This window comes from Aquarana catesbeiana, linkage group LG04 (genome assembly GCF_042186555.1).
Source record: "Aquarana catesbeiana isolate 2022-GZ linkage group LG04, ASM4218655v1, whole genome shotgun sequence".
Taxonomy (NCBI): domain Eukaryota; kingdom Metazoa; phylum Chordata; class Amphibia; order Anura; family Ranidae; genus Aquarana; species Aquarana catesbeiana.
In genome coordinates this window covers 636747381-636773392 of record NC_133327.1, presented here as the reverse complement: position 1 = coordinate 636773392, position 26012 = coordinate 636747381, and the positions used below count along the sequence as shown (strand labels likewise).

At 42.5% G+C, this 26012-nt stretch overlaps 1 protein-coding gene across 2 annotated transcripts in view; it reads right to left on the bottom strand.

The window, feature by feature from the left end:
- LOC141140867 (spermatogenesis-associated protein 7 homolog) overlaps positions 1 to 26012 on the bottom strand; it is a 381599-nt gene that overhangs the window by 239487 nt on the left and 116100 nt on the right. For both annotated transcript variants that reach the window (XM_073628391.1, XM_073628392.1), the window contains exon 4: positions 14549 to 14596. In XM_073628391.1, coding sequence (XP_073484492.1) covers positions 14549 to 14596 — 48 coding nt within the window. The remainder of the gene's footprint in view (positions 1 to 14548; positions 14597 to 26012) is intronic.

Genomic DNA, 26012 nt, shown 5'->3' with positions numbered 1-26012 from the left:
TGCTTTATTGTTAACCATTTTTTTGTCTTCAGGTACGCCATTCACGACTTTGAGTGGTTATACCAGAATGATGCCTGCAGGTTTAGGTATCATCTTGGTATCATTCTTTTCAGCCAGCGGTCGGCTTTCATGTAAAAGCAATCCTAGCGGCTAATTAGCCTCTAGACTGCTTTTACAAGCAGTGGGAGGGAATGCCCCCCCCCCACCGTCTTCCGTGTTTTTCTCTGGCTCTCCTGTCTCAACAGGGAACCTGAGAATGCAGCCGGTGATTCAGCCAGCTGACCATAGAGCTGATCAAAGACCAGAGTGGCTCCAAACATCTCTATGGCCTAAGAAACCGGAAGCTACGAGCATTTTAGGACTTAGATTTCGCCGGATGTAAACAGCGCCATTGGGAAATTGGGAAAGCATTTTATCACACCGATCTTGGTGTGGTCAGATGCTTTGAGGGCAGAGGAGAAATCTAGGGTCTAATAGACCCCAATTTTTTCAAAAAAGAGTACCTGTCACTACCTATTGCTATCATAGGGGATATTTAGATTCCCTGAGATAACAATAAAAATGATTTAAAAAAAAATATGAAAGGAACAGTTTAAAAATAAGATAAAAAAGCAAAAAAATAATAAAGAAAAAAAAAAAAAAAAAAGCACCCCTGTCCCCCCTGCTCTCGCGCTAAGGCGAATGCAAGCGTCGGTCTGGCGTCAAATGTAAACAGCAATTGCACCATGCATGTGAGGTATCACCGCGAAGGTCAGATCGAGGGCAGTAATTTTAGCAGTAGACCTCCTCTGTAAATCTAAAGTGGTAACCTGTAAAGGCTTTTAAAGGCTTTTAAAAATGTATTAATTTTGTTGCCACTGCACGTTTGTGCGCAATTTTAAAGCATGTCATGTTTGGTATCCATGTACTCGGCCTAAGATCATCTTTTTTATTTCATCAAACATTTGGGCAATATAGTGTGTTTTAGTGCATTAAAATTTAAAAAAGTGTGTTTTTTCCACAAAAAATGCGTTTGAAAAATCGCTGCGCAATTACTGTGTGAAAAAAAAAAATGAAACGCCCACCATTTTAATCTGTAGGGCATTTGCTTTAAAATAATATATAATGTTTGGGGGTTCAAAGTAATTTTCTTGCAAAAAAAAAAAATTTTTTCATGTAATCAAAAAGTGTCAGAAAGGGCTTTGTCTTCAAGTGGTTAGAAGAGTGGGTGATGTGTGACATAAGCTTCTAAATGTTGTGCATAAAATGCCAGGACAGTTCAAACCCCCCCAAATGACCCCATTTTGGAAAGTAGACACCCCAAGCTATTTGCTGAGAGGCATGTCGAGTCCATGGAATATTTTATATTGTGACACAAGTTGCGGGAAAGAGACAAATTTTTTTTTTTTTTTTGCACAAAGTTGTCACTAAATGTTATATTGCTCAAACATGCCATGGGAATATGTGAAATTACACCCCAAAATACATTCTGCTGCTTCTCCTGAGTACTGGGATACCACATGTGTGAGACTTTTTGGGAGCCTAGCCGCGTACGGGACCCCGAAAACCAAGAACCGCCTTTAGGCTTTCTAAGGCCGTAAATTTTTGATTTCACTCTTCACTGCCTATCACAGTCTCGGAGGCCATGGAATGCCCAGGTGGCACAAAACCCCCCCAAATGACCCAATTTTGGAAAGTAGACACCCCAAGCTATTTGCTGAGAGGTATAGTGAGTATTTTGCAGACCTCACTTTTTGTCACAAGGTTTTGAAAATTGAAAAAAGAAAAAAAAAAAATGTTTTTCTGGTCTTTCTTCATTTTCAAAAACAAATGAGAGCTGCAAAATACTCACCATGCCTCTCAGCAAATAGCTTGGGGTGTCTACTTTCCAAAATGGGGTCATTTGGGGGGGGGGTTGTGCCATCTTGGCATTTTATGGCCTTCAAAACTGTGATAGGTAGTGAGGAGTGAAATCAAAAATGTATGCCCTTAGAAATCCTGAAGGTGGTGCTGGGTTTTCGGGGCCCCGTACGCGGCTAGGCTCCCAAAAAGTGCCACACATGTGGTATCCCCATACTCAGGAGAAGCAGCTGAATGTATTTTGGGGTGCAATTCCACATATGCCCATGGCCTATGTGAGCAATATATCATTTAGTGACAACTTTTTGTAAATTTTTTTTTTTTTTTTTTTTTTGTCATTATTCAATCACTTGGGACAAAAAAAATAAATATTCAATGGGCTCAACATGCCTCTCAGCAATTTCCTTGGGGTGTCTACTTTCCAAAATGGGGTCATTTGGGGGGGGTTTGTACTGCCCTGCCATTTTAGCACCTCAAGAAATGACATAGGCAGTCATAAACTAAAAGCTGTGTAAATTCCAGAAAATGTACCCTAGTTTGTAGACGCTATAACTTTTGCGCAAACCAATAAATATACGCTTATTGACATTTTTTTTACCAAAGACATGTGGCCGAATACATTTTGGCCTAAATGTATGACTAAAATTTAGTTTATTGGATTTTTTTTATAACAAAAAGTAGAAAATATCATTTTTTTTCAAAATTTTCAGTCTTTTTCCGTTTATAGCGCAAAAAATAAAAACGGCAGAGGTGATCAAATACCATCAAAAGAAAGCTCTATTTGTGGGAAGAAAAGGACGCAAATTTCGTTTGGGTAGAGCATTGCATGACCGCACAATTAGCAGTTAAAACGACGCAGTGCCGAATTGTAAAAAGTGCTCTGGTCAGGAAGGGGGTAAATCCTTCCGGGGCTGAAGTGGTTAAGTGGTTAAGGTTGTATTCAGGAATTGGAGTTCAACTTTAAGGTACCTATTTCTGACAAGTAGACTATAGTGGGGTAATACTGAAATACTCACCCCCAAAAACGATACATGTATAGGCACACATTTGTTTGTTTAAATATATTCAAAATATGGTTTTAGCTCTAGAAACGGTTGACAATGCTCTTTTTGGGCTCATTCACACTTGCTCCATTCGGATTGTTCTTCAGAGAGCATTTGACAATTGCTTTAACCCCTGGAACCCAGCACTGGCTGCAACTGCATGCATTGCAGATTGTTCCTATTTATTTGAATATGCTTTCCAAAAGCAACAGAGGGTATAATTCTTGCTGCGGCTGCGAAGCACGGCATGTGTACACCCGCAGCTGCTGCCTCTGCAGCTTAAGAGGGAGCAGATGGGTGGCATTATAAACATGGCTTAACTGCAGTGATTTACCACCCCTCAACCACTAGTGTTAATTAGACCTTTGGCTAACATGTCCACTTTACGTATACAAGAAAGTTAATATGTAATCCTGTAAATTATTAGCGCAGTCTATTATTATCGCACCATCATCCTTCGTTAGCTTATGAAATATACATCACATGCTGTTTCACTGTCATATTGTGCGTCTTATGATCATTTCAAAGTGTTTTTCTTCCTTCTGCTGAACGTGAGATTGATGGAGATTTTCTGACAAGGGAAGTTCTGAAGAGCTTGTAAACAGTCCTACATAATGATGTCCATTTCCACAGTTCACAAACCCGACAAACAAACAGCCGACACAGCTGACACCTCTGGCGGGCTAAAAATAGAGAGCACATTGATCCAGAGTATAAAACATTCATAAGAGCAAGACAGACCTGGGCCGACTCTGCACATCCAACCTAATGTTCTCTCCTTCTAAAGCGTCCATTTCCATGGCAGGTATCTCAATCGGTCTTATTAATATATTTATACAGGATTGATACAGCAATGACAGTTTGCACAGCACTTTTCAATATAAAGGGAGACAGTACAGTTACAATAAAATTCAATACAAGAGGGTTAGGAGGGTTCTGTTCGTGAGAGGTTGCAATCCAATATACAGTATCTATGATTAAAACATAAAACATCAATATGTGACCATTTACAGAACAGCTGCATTACATACAAGTGATGACCAAATTTGGTTCTCTTTTTTAAGCCTCAAAGCAAAATGGAGGCACAGCTGTACCAAAGAAAACCTGTCATACTTGACTTCAGGCTGCCATTGTTCATCACCTTTATATAACCAGAAATATTGGGACGCCTGCCTTTACACCCACATGAACTTTATTGGCATCCCCTTCTTAGTCCGTAGGGTTCATTATTGAGTTGGCTCACCCTTTGCAGCTATAACAGCTTCAACTCTTCTGGGAAGGCTATCCACAAGATTTATGAGTGTATCTTTGGGAATGTTTGACCATTCTTCCAGAAGCACATGTTGGAGAGAAGGCCTGGCTCATAGTCTGTGCTCTAATACATCCCAAAGGTGTTCTATCGGGTTGAGGTCAGGACTCTGTGCAGGCCAGTCAAGTTCCTCCACCACAAATTCGCCCATTCGTGTCTTTATGGACCTTGCTTTGTGTACTGGTGCGCATGTTGGAACAGGAAGGGGCCATCCCCAAACTGTTCCCATAAAATTGAGAGCATGAAATGGTCCAAAATGTCTTGGTATGCTGACGCCTTAAGAGTTTCCTTCAGTGGAACTAAGGGGACAAGCCCAAACCTTGAAAAACAACCCCACACCATAATCCCCCCTCCACCAAACGATTTGACATGGATGAGCAAGTTTGGGGTGGAGGAACTTGACTGGCCAGCACAAAGTCCTGACCTCAACCCGATAGAACACCTTTGGGATCAATTAGAGTGTGGGACCTTCTCTCCAACATCAGTGCCTAACCTCACAAATGTGCTTCTGGAAGAATGGTCAAACATTCCCATAGACACTCTTAAACCTTGTGGACAGCCTTCCCAGAAGAGTTGTAGTTGTTATAGCTGCAAAGAGTGGGCCATCTCAATATTGAACCATACGGACTGAGACTGGGATGCCATTAAAGTTCATGTGGGTGTAAAGGCAGGTGCTCCAATACTTTTGGTAATATAAGGTAGTTGCATGGCTGATTCTGGATCAATCAAGCATGGAATAAGTAAGTTGGAATGTCTGATCTGCATACTTGTAATGGGTTAAGGACTTAAACCATTGAGTCAGTATGGGGGTCAGATAGCCAACATTTTCAGAAGGCCAGCAATGGCAGACCCTCTTTCTCTCATCACAGGTAAATTATAAACTGGCATAATGGGAACGTGAGTGCGGTAAATCCAGGAGGTTGCACTATTAACATGCCCTAGCTACCTGGCAAAACCTGGCAAAGACCGCAAGGACAGAACCATCCAGTTTGTCCTGGCTGCAATGTTGTGCTTTGTGGCATGGCAAAAAAAGTAGGGCATATCACCTTCTGCAGGCTATTTTATCTACTCCTGGCACCCCTTCAAGAGGTAGTCTGGTTCCTGCCTATTGGGGCACACAAGCAGCTGCAAGGAGCCACGTTGATGGTGGAGCCCCACAAAGATCTAGGGGTACGGATGGATGACAGCATGAACCTTGTACAAAGTACAAATGGATAAGGTGCCTAGTCCAGTTTATCTACTTGGTCCCTCTCCCGAATCACACCACCATCACAGACCTGTATGTGGTATACACTGCATCTCCTGGGCCCAACGAGGGGTAGAGGCCATGTGTGCCCAGCTACAAGCTGCCATGACCTCCGTGAATGATGAACAATATCGTCAGCTGATGGAAGAACTGTCTTTTCCTTTCCAAGACTACCCTCTGCCGCATCAGCACCCAGCTCTGAGTACTACAGATACATGGAGGCAATAGACTGTCCAATCCACACAGGAGATTCTCCAGCCATGCATAAGCGGTATTGTCATATTCCCCTAGGCCTGTGCCAGGCGGTCAAGGACTTGATCTGTAACATGCTAGAGTGGGGTAATCCAGGAGAGCTAGAGCCATGGGCTGCTCCTGTTGTCTTAGTGCGGAAATAAGATAGGAGCCTGCGGTTCTGTGTGGACTATCGTAAGCTAAATGCCTTCACCAACTGGGATGCCTACCCCCTACCCAGGGTGGAGGAGTCACTTATTACAATGGGCTACCTATACACGACCTGGCAACACCACTGGGACTATTTGAGTTCAATTGTATGCACTTCGCACTAGACATGTGCACACTGAAATATTTAGTTTCTGAATTTCGTTTTCGTCCGAAAAATAAATTTATTTAGTTACTCCCGAAATTCGTTTTTATTTATTTTGTTTTTCGTTGCATTGCATTCCTCCGAAAATCCAAATTAAGGTCGAATCTGTCATTGAAGGCTTATGGTGTCTGTCAAATGTTCAAAGAAGATTCGACGGAGCAGCTAAACTGTACGACGTCGTATAGTTTACCTGCTCCGTCGAATCTTCTTAGAACTTTCAACAGACACCATAAGCCAAAGTACATGTGTACTTAGTTCTAGCTATTTTACTGCTCCTCCTCTTTGGTTACAATCAGCCAATAACATTCATCATCATCATTATTTTTATTTATCTTTTCTCCCCTACGTCGAATCTTTTCTCCCCTACGTCGAATCTTTTCTCCCCTACGTCGAATCTTTCTCCCCTACGTCGAATCTTTCTCCCCTACGTTGAATCTTTCTCCCCTACGTCAAATCTTTTCTCTCCATGTTGAATCTTTTCTCTCTATGTAGAATAATCTTGGACTAATAGAGTTAAGATTAGGCACATTCGACCACAGGTTTGATGGACACAGATTGTTATTGTCATCATCACGTCGAATCTCCTATCTATATCGAACTGTTGTAGTAACGAAAAGGAAAATAAAGCATTTGTTTATGTCAGATCTTTCGTTTTTCGGATTCTGCGCTTTCATTATCGTTTGTTAAAACGATAACGAAAATACCTGAAATTCGGACGAAAATGCATTCGGACGAAAACTACTGCACATGTCTACTTCGCACTGAGCAATGCCCCTAGTACAATGGAGAGGTGTTTGGGGGAATACAACTTTGAGACTGTACTAATCTATCTTGATGACATCATTATTTTCTCTAAGTCATTTGAAGAGCATATCCAGCACCTGGACTGGGTGTTCACCCATTTGGCTCAATACAGATTGAAGTTTAAACCTAACAAGTACCGCTTGATGGGACAGAGGATCCAATACCTGGGACATGTTGTGGAAGCTGGGGGGCTTCCCCGGGTCCGGCCAAGACTCATGGGGTAGAGGAGTGGCTTCCACCAATGACTATCACTGAACTTCGCTCTTTTCTGGGTCTGGTAGGCTATTACCGGCGGTTCATCACAAAGTTTGCACAAGTTGCTGCACCTCTTACACAGCTACTAAGCAGCCAGCCTATGCAGAGAAAAGGGGGGTCTTCCCCTTCAATCCACCAAAATGTCAGGAGCCACAACAGCAGGCCTTCAAAGCGCTGAAGCAAAACCTTATGTCTTAATCTCTGTTGACTTACGCCAATTACTCAAACCATTCTGGGTGTATACAAACGGAAACTTGCAAGGCGTAGGGGCCATCCTGGCCCAGGAGCAGGAGAGACAAGAAATAGTGACAGCCTATGCCTACACCCCACAGAGTGCAACTCCCAGGATTATAGTTCTTTTAAAATGGAATTATTGGCTCTGGTGTGGGTCATCACAGAAAAGTTCAAGGAATACCTCACAGGGGCAAAAATAGAGGTCTTCATGGACAATAACCCCTTTGTTTTGGAAACAGCTAAACTTGGGGCACTTGAACAGAGGTGGGTCACCCTGCTGGCCCACTTCAACTACAAGATTCATTTCAAGCCAGAGAAGTTCAAAGGGCATTTGGATGCCCACGTGAAGATGTGGACTTGGGTTGGGAGAACCTGTTATGCCAGTGGCCACCTCATCCTGCTCTTTCAGGCGCTAACAACCGGTTCCCCAGGATGGTCCCATTGAGATCCACACCCTTGAGGAATGGGCTGCAGCAGAAAGATTCCAACCACCTCATCCAGGTACAGCATTTCCTGTCACAACGGCATAGGTCACCCCTGCGAGAATGCCAAAAGTTGTCTGACACAGTGAGAGTGATCTTGAGGTGGTGGGATCAGTTCGACTCCCATGATAGCATACTGTACCGACAGGCACACATGCCAACCAAGCATTCTGCAAGTTGTGGTGCCCAGTGGCATGTCCTCAAGGTCTGTCAAGTGGACCATTTCGGGCCAATCAGACCGAAGCCTTGGTCAGGGGGTATTTTTTCTGCCCACGATTAGTGGAGTGGGTGCAACAGGCTTGCTAGGATTGTACAATCTGTTCCATGTATGAAGCTCCTCCCAAAAAGACTACCCCAGTGACAATTACGACCTTGGTACTCTTTGAGTTGGTGAAGATAGACTTCCTGACAGATTCCAGCTCCCCCTCTGGGTTCTGCTATGCCCTTGTCTATGTGGGTCATGTCACTAAGTTTGCCGTGGTAGTGCTCACAGAAGACCAGACAGCCTCAACCATGGGCAAACTGTTTTGGAAACATGTGGTCTAGCCATACAGTTGTCTCAAGTGCATACTCTCAGACCAAGGCCCAAATTTAAATAACAAATTCTGTCAGAATTGTGCGGTTGAGTGGTTGAGTGGTATCTGGAAGTCCCACACCACACCTTACCACCCTTAAGGCAATGGGGTCTGTAAGCGCTTCAACCGCACCCTGCTGGGAATGTTACGAACTCTTGAGCACATAAGTGCACTTGAGTGCATAGGCCACAGGCTATATTCTACTCTTCCCAATGTTCAGACGATACGGCCAGTTACCTGTGGAACCCTTACTGGATTCTCTTGAACACCCTACTTCCTGTACCTGGGTGGAAGAACATTAGAACCAGGTACACAAGCAGGTGGATCTGGACCAACATAAAGACCTGCCCGAGGATACCATCATAGACAAACTGCCACTGCAACCGGGGGACCGGGTGTTGGTAAAGAACAAAAAATATGAAAAGCAGCTAATTAAAGTCCAGGTGGGAGCGCACCCCTTATCGGGTGGAAACGCAACCCTTCCCACCAACCTCAGTGTGTCAACTATGCCTGCCACCGACAAAATGGACGATCACTCCATGGATATCTCGCCTATACAGGAAGATCCATTTGAATGGTACCTGCTTCCCATTGAACCCAAGCCTCCGACCTCGGTTGTTCCCGAAGAGAGATATACCAGGAACTATAGACAGTCCCGAAACCACTCCCGGAGACTGCCAGTCCTGGCTTTCTGCACTCTCTTGAGGAGTCAGTTACTTACTCGGGTGGAGAGGGTGTGGTTGGCCTGAGGACACCCAATCAAACGAGGCACCGGAAGCACAACTAGAAGTTGACTACTCTGAAGGTTACATCACAAAGGATAGTAAGGCTTGCTGTCCAATGTGGTCTAACTGCGGGCAACTCCCTGCAAATTAGTCTGATTTTGTTGTTTGAAATGTGTTGCCATTGCCCTAATTATGTTTTGTTCTTTAACCTGTTGTTCTTTACTGTGTTCCGATGCCGAGGACAGCATCTGTCAAAGAGGGGGGAAGTGTGGGCAGGTGCAGTCTGTATTCTCCACTGTAGTTGGTGCTGACTGCAGCGGCAATGCAGGTGGGTGGAAAAATTTGAAAGGAACTTGGTTCCTCTGTGATTTTTTTGGTCACAGGGAGACAGCTATCCGATTGGATGCTGACAGCCCATGTGACTCTGGTGGCCATCTTGGGTCAGGCAGGCTCCAGGGCTTGGTGTGCTTTTGGCCTGTGGCTAGCATAGGAAAAGGAACCCCGTCTGTCAGGGACAGTACTAGAGATAGGGACAGGTTCCAGAGGAGTAGGCACGGTGCAGGGACTACGTGTACCTTCCAGGAAGCCTTTCCTTTTCGGGTGTGGACCGGCCAGGCCACATTCTGCTCCTTCATGGCTGATGCTGTTGGCATCCACCATTCTGTATTTCGTGGGTCCACCGCTTTCTCAGTTGTAAGTGGCTCCAGTCGGGTGTGCTCCAGTGCTGTATTTTGGGAGGGTCAGAGTTAAGGGAGGAGCACTGTACTTGGGTGGAAGAAGGTTGGGCTCTTTGTACTGGGGGGTGGGCGCTCTGTGTAATTGGGGGACTAGGGGGTAAGGGGAGTCAGTACTAGGGGGTGGGAGGAGAGGGGAGCTCTGCAATGAGGGGAGAATGAGGGGCAGTGGCGTACCTAGGAAGTGTGAGGAGGGGGGGGGTTGTGGCTCACACCAGGTACTACAGCTCTAAGGTTGCCAAAGCAGATCAAGTCCAATGTCACACACTGTTGTCAGCCTGTCTGGTTACTCACAGTGGTGCCAGCACCTTACAGGGCACCATTACTAAATCACTCCACTCCTCCTGCCCACCCCATAGTAAAGCATTCTTAGTGACACTGCAATTACTGTTGCTTAATAGCTAAGCAACAATAGTTGCAGTGTCACTAAGAATGCTTTTCTATGGGGTGGGCAGGAGGAGCGGAGTGATTTAGCAATGGTGCCCTGTGAGGTTACACTCCTCCCGCATAGGTCCTGCGCACATAGCATCATACTACCATACGCATTCTCTGGCAGAAAGTGTGGCACCCCAGCCGCAGCTCAAATATAAAGGTTAGAATCTGCCTGAAACTGTAAGACCTATATTAAAGTGGAACTTTACGGGCAGGGATTTTAATGCAGAAGAGACATGATTTGTTTCTTCTGCATTAAACTTACTTACCTGCCTGTCCTTTGCTGTACAGTGCGCCATGCACACCCTCTGCGGAGCTCACTTTGCTCTATGGGCGGTCGGATGTAAATAAACTCTGCTGTCCATTTTACACCCAACTGCAATCTGATCTGATCCACCCAGATGGAGGGGAACAGATCCCCTTCCGTTTGTTTTTAGTGGACTGGAATGGATTGGAGATTGCACCTGCTGCTCCATAGAGGAGAATGGAGGGTCCAATTGGCTCTGCCTGAAAAACAGACAGGCAGATTCAATTGGACTGCTCATGTGAAAGGAAGTGGTGGGACAAATCTAGATGAGGGGGGTGTCCATTGGTGTGGGGGGGCGCCCAATTTTAGTCTTGCCTAGGGCAGCACAAAATCAAAATACACCACCAGTGTGTTCATCGCTGGGCCTATTGTTTTGCTGAACTGTTCTGCAATACACACGACTGGACTTCAGACGTACAGACGGAATCATTCCATCGCATATTCCGATCGTGTGTGGGCTTCATCAGACTCTTTCTTTCAAAAATTCTGACGGACCTAGAAATAGAACACGTTTTAAATCTTTCAGATGGAATCAATTCCTATCGGGAAAACCGTTCGGCTGTATGCTATTCCGATGGACCAAAAATGACGCAAGGGCAGCTATTAGCTACTGGCTATTGAACTTCCTTTTTCTAGTCCCGTCATACGTCATCGGGTTCTAAACGATCGGACTTTGGTGTGATCGTGTGTAGGCAAGTCCGTTTCAGCCCAACTCCGTCGAAAAAACCATCAGGGTTTATTCTGACGTAAAAAACGGTTGTGTGTACGCGGCATTACTGTTGAAATCATGATTCTGAGTGTTTCCTGCCCGCTACACAATGCTGCACCCAACCCACAAACCACTGCTGACAAAGAGATCAAGTGCAGATCATATATCAGCAGCTATGCCCATGTGAAAGAAGCATTGAAATTCTGTATATCTTTCAGTGAATTTTTGTGTTGGTAATATCAGAAAACTATGCCCCTGGTGCTGTTAGTACCAGTAAAATCAGAATAGGGATGAGAAGGTAAGTATAATATAGCCTGGACAAGGGATAACAGTTATGGCTGTGCTTGCAGTCACAGTATATCATAGATGACCCTTGAGCTTTTGATGAAGACACCTACTGGCAAGGTGCCACCATAAATAAAAATAAATTGCGGTAAATACACCTGTCAATCAAACATGGACATAATTCCATATTTTCCACCTTCCTGTCTAGTTATACCACCCATGTCATGAGACTCTTCTGCTGACTGCTACAAAGAGTAATGAAAAATAAGAAACGCTTTAGGAGAGGCTCATGCTTTAAAGCTACTCTTCAAAACTGCAGTGTCAGGAAAATGAAGAACACGATAACATGAAAATGCATTAAATCACATTATTTTCCTGCATGCGTGCCCTTATGTTTCCTTTTGTAATTTCAGGTGTGGATAGCATGCTTACATAGAATGCTTACCAAGCGATAAGGAAAGAAGTCATATAGATTCCACAGTTTTCTGTTGTCACATAGAATTTTCTATGAAGGCTTGTTAGTTCGTCTTTTTTCATATGAAGCTGTCAATTATTAGTATATGAAACCATAGTATCATTTCTTTCAGTTTTTTCTTTTTAAATTTTAAAGTAGATCTACAGCCAGTTACTGAAATCTCATGCAAAACTGGACTGGCGATTCACTGCACAACCAGACTGAGGAAAACATCTTTGTAAGTTTAATAAATGGTCTTGGATATAACCCTTACACTCTTACTTTTTATTTGAAGAGTTTGCCATTTAATAAACTAAAGCTGGTCATGCACATTTTTTTTACTCCACACAAACAAGGTGGGTGGAAAAATCCCCCCAGCTGGGTCATGGCATACTGACAGCGGCACCCATTCTGGACAGAACACTGATGAAGCGGGTGCACCCTGGAAATGTGTAAACCATGGTGCAACGTTGAGGCTGGGTTCACACGTCCGGCTGCGGGTTCGTGTCTGGGGTCCGGTGCGGGACTGTTCACTGGTTCAGGTGCGATTCAGGTCTAAATTTTTGCCTGAATTCGCACCTGGACCAGACCCAAACATGCACAGGGCCCTTTTTAAATCTGGAACGCGGCCACCCCAGACATGTGTGAACCGGCTCCATTGAGAGCCCGTCACACCTATCTGTTATGCGACTTGGATGTGGGAAAATTCGTCATCCAATTCTTATATGTGTGAACCCAGCCTGAGTTTGTGCCCATGTTGGAAAATCACGTTCTGATGGTCAGACAGTTATGCCAGTTTGTCAGAGATACTTTGAGCTATGACATGCGAGCATATCAAGTTTTTTTGTGGGTACAATACTTTTATATAATAGAGCTTCATTGAGGATTTTATACTACACTGATGCTCTTGTAAGTGAGGTTTGACTGGTTGCTCATCATGTCCTCCATGCTTCCCCCTCTCGTTGGACACCAAGCAAGGGTCATATGAGAAGTTCCCCTTTGGGGTGGGTTCTTTGGACTCAAGGCGGTCTTAAGGTCCTAAGCCACATGTGTGCAGTACCCATGACAAGGAGTTCCTTCTTAAGCTTCTTCATCCCATGTCCTACACACTTGTACTGATGTACTGTATGTGTTGCAGTCGGAGGGACAGGCTGAGCCACTGCCCACTCCACTAGTCAGTGTACCTCTTTACATCATTCTGACAGGGGAGTAAAGACAGATCTGCTGTTTGCAGTAATTGCGAACAGTGATATGTCTCCTCCCCCAGTCTTCCCATCCCCCGACCCATTTAGAAACACTATATAGGAAACATATTTAACCCCTTGGTCGCCCCCTAGTGTTAACCCCTTCCCTGCCACTGACATTTACACAGTAATCAGTGCATTTTTAAAGCACTGATCGCTGTATACTGTAAATGTCAATGGTTCCAAAAATGTGTCAAAAGTGTCCGATCTGTCCGCCGTAATATCGCAGTCCCACTAAAATTCGCAGATCACCGGACTTGACAGTAGAAAAAAATAAAATAAAAATGCCATAAATCCATCCCCTATTTTGTAGACGCTATAACTTTTACGCAAACCAATCAATTTACACTTATTGGGATTTTTTTTTACCAAAAATATGTAGAAGAATACATATTGGCCTAAACTGATGAAGAAATGTGTTTTTTAAAATGGTTTTTTTTGGATATTTATTATAGCAAAAAGTAAAAAATATTGTTTATTTTTTCAAAATTTTTGCTCTTTTTTTGTTTGTAGCGCAAAAAATAAAAACCGCAGAGATGAGCAAATACCACTAAATGAAAGCTCTATTTGTGGGAAAAAAAGGACGTCAATTTTGTTTGGGTACAACATCGCACGACTGCCCAATTGTCAGTTAAATGGCCTTGTCATTAGGGGGGCAAATCCTTCTGGGGCTGAAGTTATCAGTCTTCTTTTGCACTGGAGAGGCGTATTTTTTATTTCTTCACATGGTTACCCGTATCTTGAGTCTTGGTTGGCATGTTTAATGGTGAACTCGGGATGATCAGGGAGCTTTGGAGTCGTAGAGTGACAGCCTTGGAGTGACCTTATATGCGGTACATGACTTCTCTTGAGAAAGGGGGTCATGTCCATTTGATAAGCAGGCACTTTATCACAACTTGGTCATGGTGGCTGGTGGTGTTAAATTCATTTAAAGGAGCACTTTACACAGATTCACTGGATTTGAGCATTGGGACTTACTTTTGGACTATTTATTATTTCCTTTGATTCTTCAAGGAATTTTATCACTGTTCACGGTCTTTTAATACATTTTTGGTCTAAAGCAATACTTTGTACAATTATTTGATTTTAGCGCAGCACTTTTTTATATATAGCCAAAAAAAAACAGATGGAGGTACTAACCCTTCCATGCTTTAATCGAAGTTAAAACATTTTGGTTGGAGACACAAAACATCCAGGATGAAAGATTAAACTTTTCCAGAGAAATATGTAATGTAAAAGTTCAGTAACAATCTAAAAAGACACTTACATTTAACACTGCTTGACAAACTCTTTGGTGCGGAGGTATCAACAGTGGCTGAAAGCAGAGAAGACATAACATTAAAATAATAGAATTTTTAGATAAATCCGAAGCCTAAGCAACGTGAGAAGATACAGAGAGAACAGGATTTAGTACATGATTGAATGTACAATATATACTTGAAGTTCTGTGTAAATTGTCAGAGCTATATAAATACCTGTAATAATAAAATAGATATAAATAATTAAAACCAAAAAGTTGTAGATACCCTAAAAACCTCCTTCTACAAATTGAAGCGCTTAGGAATAGATGAGATAAAATTAAATACGTTTATAATTGCCAATTTAGGCACAACCAGCTGCTACTGAAATTACTTACTCAAGGTAAGTCGACACATTAAAATATATGTGTTTGTATTGATTTTGTATATATTTTAGATATAAATAATTGGGTACGGCTGGCCAATAAAAGCCTGAAAACTGCAAGAGATTCCCAAAATATGAACATTACACATTATAATTGGACTTTCTCTGGTGGTCTGAGGTGCTTGATATTTAGTGAAGATTTTAGAACAGTTTTGGGTTCCCACAGTGTGCTAAAATTGGTTTTGAAAGTAAATTTTTATTATATCATTATTTTTTTTCTATTTGTGTAATGAGAATGGGAGCATGACAAATCTAACGTAAGTCCCGTAAGTCTTTGATGCTCATGACAAGAAGTCAGAAGAAATAGTCAATATTTTTCCAGGGGACTCATAACTCCCCTTTCATGAAATAATGGACAACAAAGTTTAATATAAAAGGATATAACCTATACTGATTTGGGTCATTGGTCAGGCAGAGATGCCTGTAATGGCTGCTTGACCAGCGACCCAAATCAGTTTACGTTAAATCCTTTTATATTGCGTTCTGTTGTCCAATAATCCTTAATTTACTGTCAGCATCAATGCCCTGAATAAGGGGGAGTTTTGAGCCCTTGAAAAGCATTGACTACTTCTTTTGACTTAGAAAATGTTACGTGCAATAGTGTCATTACATTACTATTACGTCACCGACGCATGCGCTCTGAAGGGACAGCATACCGTGCCGTTCCTTCAGAGCCCTGCCATAAACCATGCTTCCCGTGACATTGTGGCTCAGCCATTTAAAGGACCAGAGACAGTGAACCCGGAAGGAAGACCAGGGGAAGATGGAAGCCCTGTCAGCGTATTTCTTGGCTCTGAGGAAGAGGGCAAGTCACTCGAAACACGTCAGCCTGTCCCACTCATATTGTCCCTCTATGTGATGTGACATATTGAGCACTTGAAGCTGCTGTATTAGGACAAGCTTTGACGTACCTGTTAGTTTGTGAGTATATTACCTACTATTACTTTTTAACAATAAAAGATATTTTATGGATAATGCACTAGGTTGGTGCTCTCTCTGTTTGTTCTAAAGTGTTTTATAATGCGTTAGTACTCGATGCATACTAGTAGATGTTGCCATTGCCTTGCAAGGGATTTTTTTTTAAATGCCAAGGTTTACTGCCACTTTAATGTAAGATCTCATGCACATTGCAGTTCAAAAATAAAGCAGTTTTTTTACAGGCATTTAAGCTTTTATTTCAGTTTGAAGAAACTTGTGCTCTTATGCACTTTTTTATAGAGCTTCTTCAAGCTCCTTTGAGCTTCTTTGAGCTTAATCAGCTTTTTTTCACAAACACTCCTAGATACTGTAGTATTTTCTTACCCACTGTATAAACAAAACAAAAAGCTGGAACAAAAGTTTTTTTTTCGCTTTCAAGCTTCTTTGACCTTTTTTGAGCTCCTTTGAGCTTTTTTCAAGCTCTTCGGGGCGCTAGCTCTTCTCAAAAACATGAGTTTGGTGGGGGGCTTTTTTCTGCCTGTAAGAACATATGCCTGAAAACGCCTGAAAAACCCATAGCGTGCAAGGACACATTGGCTAACATGGAGGGGAGTTTCAAGAGCTGAAAAGAGCACAAAAGCCTGTAGGAGCCACTTCTTTGAGCTCCTTTGAGCTGAAGTGTGCATGAGCCCTAAGTGCATATTTGGCCTTTACTATTATGTAAATAAAACAACAGGATTACCCTAAGTGGGGATTTTCTTAAAGTGGTTTCTAAAGGTTTAAGGTTTTTTTACCTTCATGCATTCTAGGAGCGCCAGCAGGGGACCTGAGAAGAGGAAGATCTGGGTTGCTCTGTGCAAAACCACTACATAAAGCAGGTAAGTATAACATATTTGTTTTTTAAAGAAAAAACTTGCCTTTAATATTACTTTAATTTTATGTCTGAGAGGGAAAGTGGAGGAAACCTAACCATTAGTGGGGAAACAAGTGGAGACTATCCACGGTTTTGGTGGTAAATTGGGGGAGGAGAAAGACCCAGGATTTATCATATAAAGTGCTTGTAGACCTACTTATTTTTATACAGTCTACAAACTCTGGTGAATGCTTGAGACCAGTGACGGCTGGTGTTTTTTTTGTTGGGGGGGGGGGGGCAGCAAACAACCGAATCTCCCCCTGTGGCAACTCAAACTTATCCCCACCGCTGTCTGCCGGTCGGTCCACTGGCACTTACCCCATCTAGGCGGCGGGCATCAGCAGGCATCGAAGGAGCAGCGGCAGGGATCGGGCATCCGAGGAGCGGCGGGGATCGGGCATCCAGACATCGTCGGGAAGCAGGCATCCAGGCATTAGCCAGCGGCTTTTCTCCTCCTCGATTCTGCCGTGCGTCTCCTCCCTTCCTCCTAGGTGTCCAATAGGATCACCTGTCCTTTCAGCCAATTGGGTGAGGGTATCAGACCCGCTTCCTGATTGGCCGGGAGGATGATCAGTGTTGCAACAGCGAATATTCATTCGCTGTTGCAACATTTGGGTGGGCTCCAGTCGCACGCTCTGCGTCCCGAGCCCATCCTATTTTGAAGCCTATTAAAGCCTCTGGCTTTAATCAGGTGCTTCAAAAAAAAACCTGGCCGCTGTATTTAATGCACCTGGTGCCCTGAAAAGAGCCGCATGCATGAATAGGGGTTGGCTGTGGCAGCCATGGATGCATGCATGAATCTATCCATTGAATATAGGGGGTGGCCTGGAGAGAGGGGGTGGTGCTTGGGCACCCCTAATGGATGGGCTGCCCCTGCTTGAGACACCGGGTTGATGAGCACAGTGAAGGAGATGCATTGTAGTGCCACTACAATGAAGAGCACAAGTAATAGGATTTTACATTTTTGCTTTGATACATGTTCCTTGGGGAAGTGTCCATTCCCCCATGCCATCTGTTTAAAATTCCCTTGCCTATTTTAGCGTAGAAAATGGCCATTACTGATTTTTTATATTTGGCTCCTATTGACTTCAATGAGGTTTGTATCTGGCACCCGAACTTTAGTAAAGTGCACTGAACCCGCCCCCTTTAACCAAACCCAGGTCTATTCAGCTCGTCCCTAGCCACAGGTATCTGCAATGTTCTTGCTGCAGAAATCCACAAAAGCAGCAGAGATGTCCAGGTTTGCGTGGCTAAACTTATGCTGCGTACACACGATCGGACTTTTTTTCCGACGGATGCTGGCTCAAGGTTGTCTTGCATACACACGGTCGACAAGCTGACGTACAACACGTACGATGGCACTATAAAGAGGAAGTTCAATAGCCAGTACGCCACCCTTTGGGCTCCCTCTGCTAATCTTGTGTTTATATCGTGTTAGTAGAAGTTTGGTGAGAGACGATTCGCGATTTCCAGCCTCGTGCATTTCATTTTGTTACTGCTGTTCAGTTTGTGCTTGTGGGTTTGTATCAGGTTTTCAGTGCGTGTAGTCATTTCGCATCTGGTTTTCAGTGCGTATTTTTATATTACTTTTTTGATTTTCAGTGCATTCTTGTCCGCTTGTTTCTGATTTTCAGCTCGCTCTTCTCAGGCCTTTCTGATTTTCAGTGCATTCTGTTAGTTTGTTCTGACCAGCCGTCCGTTTTTAAGCCATGTTGCGGGTACGTACTCATCGTAAAGTTCGTGCTGTGCAGGGGCTTGGTGTTGGGGTTCTTACTTTGACCCAAGTCCAGTCCATGAACAGGGGGAGGAGGAGTTCATGGACCAAGAATTGGTTGCTCCAGCGTGACCAATTCTCTCATATGCCTTTGTTGCGGGAGATCCGTGAGAATAATCCTGAGGATTTCAGGAATTATCTCCGGATAACGGACCCCATTTTTCACCGTCTGTTGGCTTTGCTGTCCCCTTATATTACGAAGCAGGACACCTGCATGCAGCAAGCCATCACTCTCGAGCAGAGGCTCGTCGCCACCTTGCGGTACTTGGCAATGGGGAGAAGTCTGCAGGACATCAAGTTCTCGACAGGCATCTCCCCCCAGGCTCTGGGGATCATTATTCCAGAGACCTGTTTTGCTATCATTCAGGTCCTGCAGAAGGACTGTAATAGGGTAAGTTTTATCCTTTAACATCACATTACATGTATTTAAATAAAAGTATTTTTAAAATAAATTTGTATTTTAAACTGAAAAATATTTCCTTTGATTTACTGCTTGTGTTTCTCTTAGCTGTCTCCTAGGTTCGCCAATGTGGTTTTTTTTTGGCCATTTCTCTTCAATAGTTCCAACGTAATTTCTTTGATACATGAGGTGATAATCTGTTCTTCAGCCAACTATTATTTATGTTGTGGGTCTGCTGCACACACACCTTCTTTTTGTTGTTAATGTATGTAATGCATTAATGATAATAATATTCATCATTTTCAGCACCCTGAATTAATTTTTTGGAGTGATGATAATGGCCTGATTGATACAAATTATAAAGCACTGTGGGTGTTATTTACTAAAAGAAAATCCACTTTGCACTACAAGTGCACTGCAAAACTGCACTGAAAGTGCACTTGTAGTGCTAAGTGGATTTGCCTTTAGGAAATAACCCCCATTGTCACTGTAAACACCAACTTAAGCAAAAAACTGCTATTGAGCATTGAAAGAAGAAGCCACACATTGTTGAGTAGAAAAATGTTTACTCTGCACATTCACATGTGCGTTTAGAAAAGGGTTTTTGAACAAATCAACATATTTTTTGGAATAAATATATTTTTTTGGGACAGTAGAAATATCCTTTTTTGTGGTAAACAGGCATGTTTTTCAAAACATAAAACAATACACAACTCAGGAACTTACAAAGTTCAACTTTGATAAATTGAAGGCAATATCAGACATTAGTATGTTCAAACTGTGTTGATATTGCCTTCATCAGATGAGATGATCTCACCCCTGTGAAAGCCAAATTTTGAAGATGCACACAAATTGGGAGTCAAATGGGCATTTCACTCCTGATCTCATGAGTTGCGAGGAAGGGGTTGTACCCACAAAACACGTACCTTGATATCCCATGAGGGCAGATAGCACATGTTGAAACACTGTGCGTATCTTCAAAATTTGGCTTTCAACATTTTTTAGAAAAGTTCTAATAAAAATAAAAAAATTCAAAAATGTTGGTGTGTTTTATTTTCTGCCTAAAACATCAATAATGTTTTTGAGTCTTTTTTCAATATCATTGATGTCTTCCTTTATCTTCTGTAAATCCCAATTGCACACCATGATCTCCCCGATGAGGACGTGTGTACTTGCACAATGAGATTTTTCTTCCACAACATCCACATCACCTAAAAAAAAAAACACACCATGTATTATAAATATGTAGGCATCCATCTATTACCTGAAGCTGTGGTCTCAGACACTGACCTGTTGTGGTCACTATTTCGCCCACTTCATAAACCTCTCCTTCCTCCACATCCTGAGGTTGTGGTGTGGTGACTTCCCCTTCTTTAGGAGGTTGGGGGTCCCTGGTGTCCTCTGATGTCCCGATTATTTTCTCCCCTATGTAAATAAAATAAAGGTATACTTAGAACACAGATATTTGAGGCAAGAAATAGGAATATGAAACATTGCTTGGAAGTGTCGTACAATTGTCTGTTTTGGCAGAGTTCCAAGCTGAAGACATGATTTTTTCCCTTTCTTCAAGTTGGAAATACTTACCTTTTGGGTAAAGTTTCACACATGGAGACACCCCTAGTATCCACTGGAGCACCTGTGTGGGACACCTTAATAGGTTTGTTCTGGTGTCCCACACTAGTGCTCCTGCATCCAGATGTGTAAACAGCTACTGTGTGTCCTCTCCTTACACTGAAAGTTTGCATTTCATTCTAGTTACAAACCCATCTAGACAACAATGTACTAAATTTCCTTTAATACAAATAGGCCTGAACAAATAACAGTAAAGAAAAGCACATAGAGCAGCACGAACTTAATAAGAATAGGAACCCACGACAAAATACTTACTTTTTTGCAGCACTTTCTTGATTCTTCTGTACTGATCCTGCTCCCTCAATTTGAGGTCTGACCATTGTTTCCTCAGTTGATCCTTGGATCGCCGTACCCCAAAATTCTTCTGCAGACTTTTCACAATTTTAGTCATGATCTAGGCCTTTCTGACATTTGGATTTGGGTAAGGTCCATTCTTCCCGTCATAATCGGCCCTCTTCAAGATGTCCACCATCTCCACCATCTCTACAAAGGACATATTAGACGCCTTAAATCTCCTCTGGGATCGGGACGTTCGTGGCTCAACTATTTGAAATGCAAAATTGGTGGCCTGAGGAGCACATATAATAGGAAGCGCAAGAAGGTCCAGGATTCCCAGAGATCAGGAGCAGCAGCAGATTACATTTATGTCTCCAGGCTCTGGTACTACGACAGACTGCGATTTCTGTCAGACCAGACTGAAATCAGGCCATCTCTCTCAACCCTTCCTTCCACTCTTCCTTACACCCCATCTGAGGCTTCTGATGTACAACCTGGGCCTTCCACCCAGGAAGAAGATGTGGAGGAGTCCAGCTTGAGTCAGGTATAGCACTGTTCAACATATTTCTCAAAATTGTGTGTAATTGATGAACAATAAACTAAAACTATGTCCCTTTTTCATACAAAGGAAATCCTCAGCAAGTAGGAGGCTGTAGAAATTGGCAGCCAGGAGGTGGCAGGGGAAAGTGGCAGCCAGGAGTTGGAGGGGGTAAGTGGCAGCCAGGAGGTGGCCAGGCCCAGTAGCCTGACCGAATCCTAGGTCCCTCCCCTCCACCTTCAACAAAAAAGGCCCAGGAAGGGGAGGAGCGTGGAGGAGTCAGCACTTGGGTTAATTCGGTAGGCTTCTGCGGCCCTCAGAACCCCCCCCCAGTATTCTTGAGGCCTATGCCTGCATGGCTGCCAACAAAATGCAGAAAATGGAGGTAGGCCAACACCTCTTTTGTGAGGAAGTGATATATATATGGCCCTAAAAAAGGGGTTGAGGGGCGAACTCACAAGCAAAACCCAACTGTGTGAGTTGGACCATGCTCCTCCTCCACCTCCTGCCACAACTCCAACACCAGAGCCACAGCCTGGAAGCAAGCGTGTAAGGAAGACAAGAGAGCGATGGCCTGGGTTCGGTTTGTTCTGGCAAAAGATGCAGGCATCACAAGAAATAATAAAGAAATCCGATCGTGTGAACACGGCATTAGAAAACTGAGACCAGACTGTGAGGTTACTTCACTAAAACTGGAGAGTGCAAAATCTGGTGCATCCGCATAGAATAAAATCTGAGGCATCAGCATAGAAAAAAATCTTGTGCATTTGCATAGAAACCAATCAGCTTTCAATTTTTTTTTTGTCAAAGCTTAACTGAATAAGCTGAAGTTAGAAGCCGATTGGATACTACGCAGAACTGCACCAGATTTTGCACTCTCCAGTTTTAGTAAATAAAACCCGATAGATAGTAAAGTAAATTTATTAATAGTAAAACAAAAGACATCCCAACACCAACAAACAGAAAACACAGCAAACTTGAGGATACAAGTGAACCACAACCATATAACCAAAATGCCTAACTAGCAACCTAACTAACTGGAAGCCTAACTACACACTAACTATATAAAATATGTACATAAGGCTCGGTTCACTCCTATGCGTTTTTTATTGCATTTTGCAGAAATACACTGTAACATGGTTTCCTATGGGACACGTTTACATCTTTGCTCTTTTTAGCCGCTGCGTTTTTGGAAAGAGTTAGGGACTTTATTTAAAGCAAAATGGTGCATTTTTGGTTCAATAGACTTCAATGGAGAAGCTGCAGAAAAGCATTAAGCCCATTTTTTAATCCACCCAACAACAAATTGTCCAAAAAAACCCAAAAAAACCTTAAAAATGCAAAACACATCAAAAAACGTGTGAAAAATGCGCCAAAAATGCATGTGTAAAAATGCAAAATGCAACACAAAAAAACCACTGCAGAAACGGATCAAAAGCGAATTGCATAGGTGTAAACCAAGCCTAATACCGCGTACACACGATGGTTTTCTCATCGGAAAAAGACATGACGGCTTTTCCGACAGGATACCGCTAAAATTTACCTGGCATACACACGGTCACGCAAAAGTTTGCTGAAATTACGACCGTCAAGAACGCGGTGACATAAAAGCGAGCCGAGAAAATTAAGTTCAATGTTCAATTCAATGGAATTGCCACAGACGATCGCATTTTCGGATAGGAACTTTTCCCGACAGAAAAATTTAGAACATGCTCTCAATCTTTTGCTGGCTGGAATTCCGCCAGCAAAAGACCGATGGAGCATACACACGATCGCATTTACCGATGAAAAAAATCTCATCGGTCTTTTGCGGGCCGAAATTCCGATCGTGTGTACGCGGCATAAAGTTTCATGCACACTGAAGCTTATAAATGGCCCTTTTTGAGAGTTTGGGAGTTTATTTCTAACAGCCCATAAACTCCCCGCTATGTTATCCTATGCACACATGGACATTTTTGGATGTTTTTCAGCAGTGGAGTTTATGGGCTGTTTTCTGAACGCCATAAAATCGTGTTCAGGAGTCGTTTTTCTGACCACAAAAAAATGCCAAACGCTTATAAACGCCGATAAACGCTCAAAAAACGTGGCTCACCAGTGTTTTGTAACGTTTATGATCCATTGAAAAAAAAAAAAAAAAACAGCTAAAAACCGCTAACGCGGAAAAACACTAATAGACGCTGTTGCAAAAATGTTTAAAAAAACTGAAAGCCTAAATGGGAAAAAGTGATAAACAGGGTAAACTGGAGATGCAGGGAACAGATGGGAAGGGGGAACCAGGACTGGGATCAGGTACAAGGGGAGCAGAAATAAGGCAGCAGGGTACAGGATGCAGGGCAAGAGCAAGATCAGGTGCAGGCATCAGGAACAGCAAAGTATCTGGCTAGCAAAGCAAAGCAAAACAAAACACTGACGCCAAAGGTTCTAATACGCCATTGTTCACATTAGACAGCAGTCTTCATTTTGACATCAAATTTCGATTTAGTTTTAGTTATAGTCTTTTGACTAAAGTGTCATTTTAATTTTCGACTTAGTTTAGTCTTTTGAATTGTTTTAGTTTTAGTTGTATTTTAGTCGACTAAAATCTCCAGTACATTTTAGTCGACTAAAATTGAATGGGTTTAGTTAAATTTGAATGCATCATTTCTTTAGAATTGCCAAATATTATATTCTCCTGGAGTAAAAATTGAATAACATGTTATTATTTATGGTATTAGGGGCAGTTTACACCACATGCAGTCCAGTGCGTTTTTTTCTGCATCAAAAATGGATAATAGGTTATATGGTTTCCAATGGCACAGTTCACACCAGTGCAGTCAGTTCCAGGACTTTCCAGTTCCAGAAAAAAAGGAGAACATGCTGCATTTTTCCTGCACTGAACTGTACTGGAATGCAGTAAGGGCCAGTTCACACCAAAGAAACGCAGTCCTGATGCGTTCCAGATGCTTTTCTGCATGCGAGTTTTTTATGCTTTTCATTGCGTTTTTGATGCAGTCCAGTGCATTTTTCCCCTTTTTTTTTCTTAAACTTAAATAAGGACATGTGTGTTCCAGTGCATTTTTGGTGCAATTAGGTGCATTTTTTATGCTTTTTACAGTGTTCCAATACAGTCCACTGCAGGAAAAATGCAGCATGTTCTACTTTTTTTCTGGAACTGTAACGCACGGGAACTGCAAGCACTGGTGTGCACTATGCCATTAAAGACCATATAACCTACTTTCCATGCATTTTTGATGCAGAAAAAAAAAACCACACTGGACTGCATGTGGTGTGAACTGGCCCTAAAACGCACCAAAAACGCACTGGAATGCATCGGGAACGCATCAAAAACACACTGGAATGTGCCAAAAACACGCAGGCAGAAGCGCATCCGGAACGAATCTGGAGTGCGTTTTTGTGGTGTGAACCAGCCCTTAATGTTTGAACATGCACTACGGCCACAGATTTAGCCATTGTGATATATAACGTCTTTATGAATAAAACCAAGTTTCATAAACAAGAAGTACAACTTGAAAATATAAAAAAAAAAAAAAAAAACTGTAAACTCTATTGGCTGTAATGCCATTGCACATATTACCTGAATATATTACCAACATTAAATATTAAGAAAAAATAAGAAAAGCCTATTCTAATTTTTTTTTCTTTCAACAGCTTAGTAGATGCCCCCTACGTATGTGGTAGTGCAGTGTTAATTTCGACGTCAAATTTTAATTTAGTTTTAGTCATAGTCTTTGAGTAAAATGCCATTTTAGTTTTAGTTGTTTTTTTTTTTTTAGTCTTTTGAATAAAATGCCATTTTAGTTTTAGTCATATTTTAGTCATCTAAATTGTTTTAGTTTTAGTCGTATTTTAGTCGACTAAAATAGTATTCATTTAGTCGACAAAAATGTTTTAGTCGACAAAATTAACACTTGCACACGGCTTAGAATTTGTTCAACTTCATTTGAACTCGCACGATTTCAAAACCGCAGTATCGGGCCTGACTTGAAAGATAGATGTCTATTGAAGTCGCACCCGAAAACTGCAAACGTAGTGCAAGAACTACTTTTGCAAATCAGTGCAGCGCCGCAAAGTCAGTGTCGCACCGATTAGAACGGTGCCATTGCCAGGAATAGGCTGCGACTTAAGGGCTTAAGGCTCGTACACACTATAAGAAAATAGGGCAAACATTTTCATCCAAAGAACTTTCGTACGATTTTCGTATAGTGTGTACACAACTTTGGACAGCCGATTCCGAATTTTCGGATGAAAATTCCCGAAGGGACAAACTCCAAACTTTTTCTCATACGGGAACAGAAAGAAAGATTTTCGTTTAATGTGTACCGTTTTCGTACGATTTTCGGAAAGACTGCGCATGATCAGAAACAATAAACAACAGATAAAAAACTTTTGTCGTACGAGAATTTTCGTACAAATTTTTGTTCACTCGTTCCGATTTGATGTGAAACATCAAGACAAATCGGACGACCGCTCACCCAATTTTCTTATAGTGTGTACCCCACATTTAAGAGGAACTAAATACCCTCCCAGCAGCCAGCATCAGATGGAAACTGATTACTGGAAATTGCTGGCTACTGGGAGACACCCGCTGGTGGACACT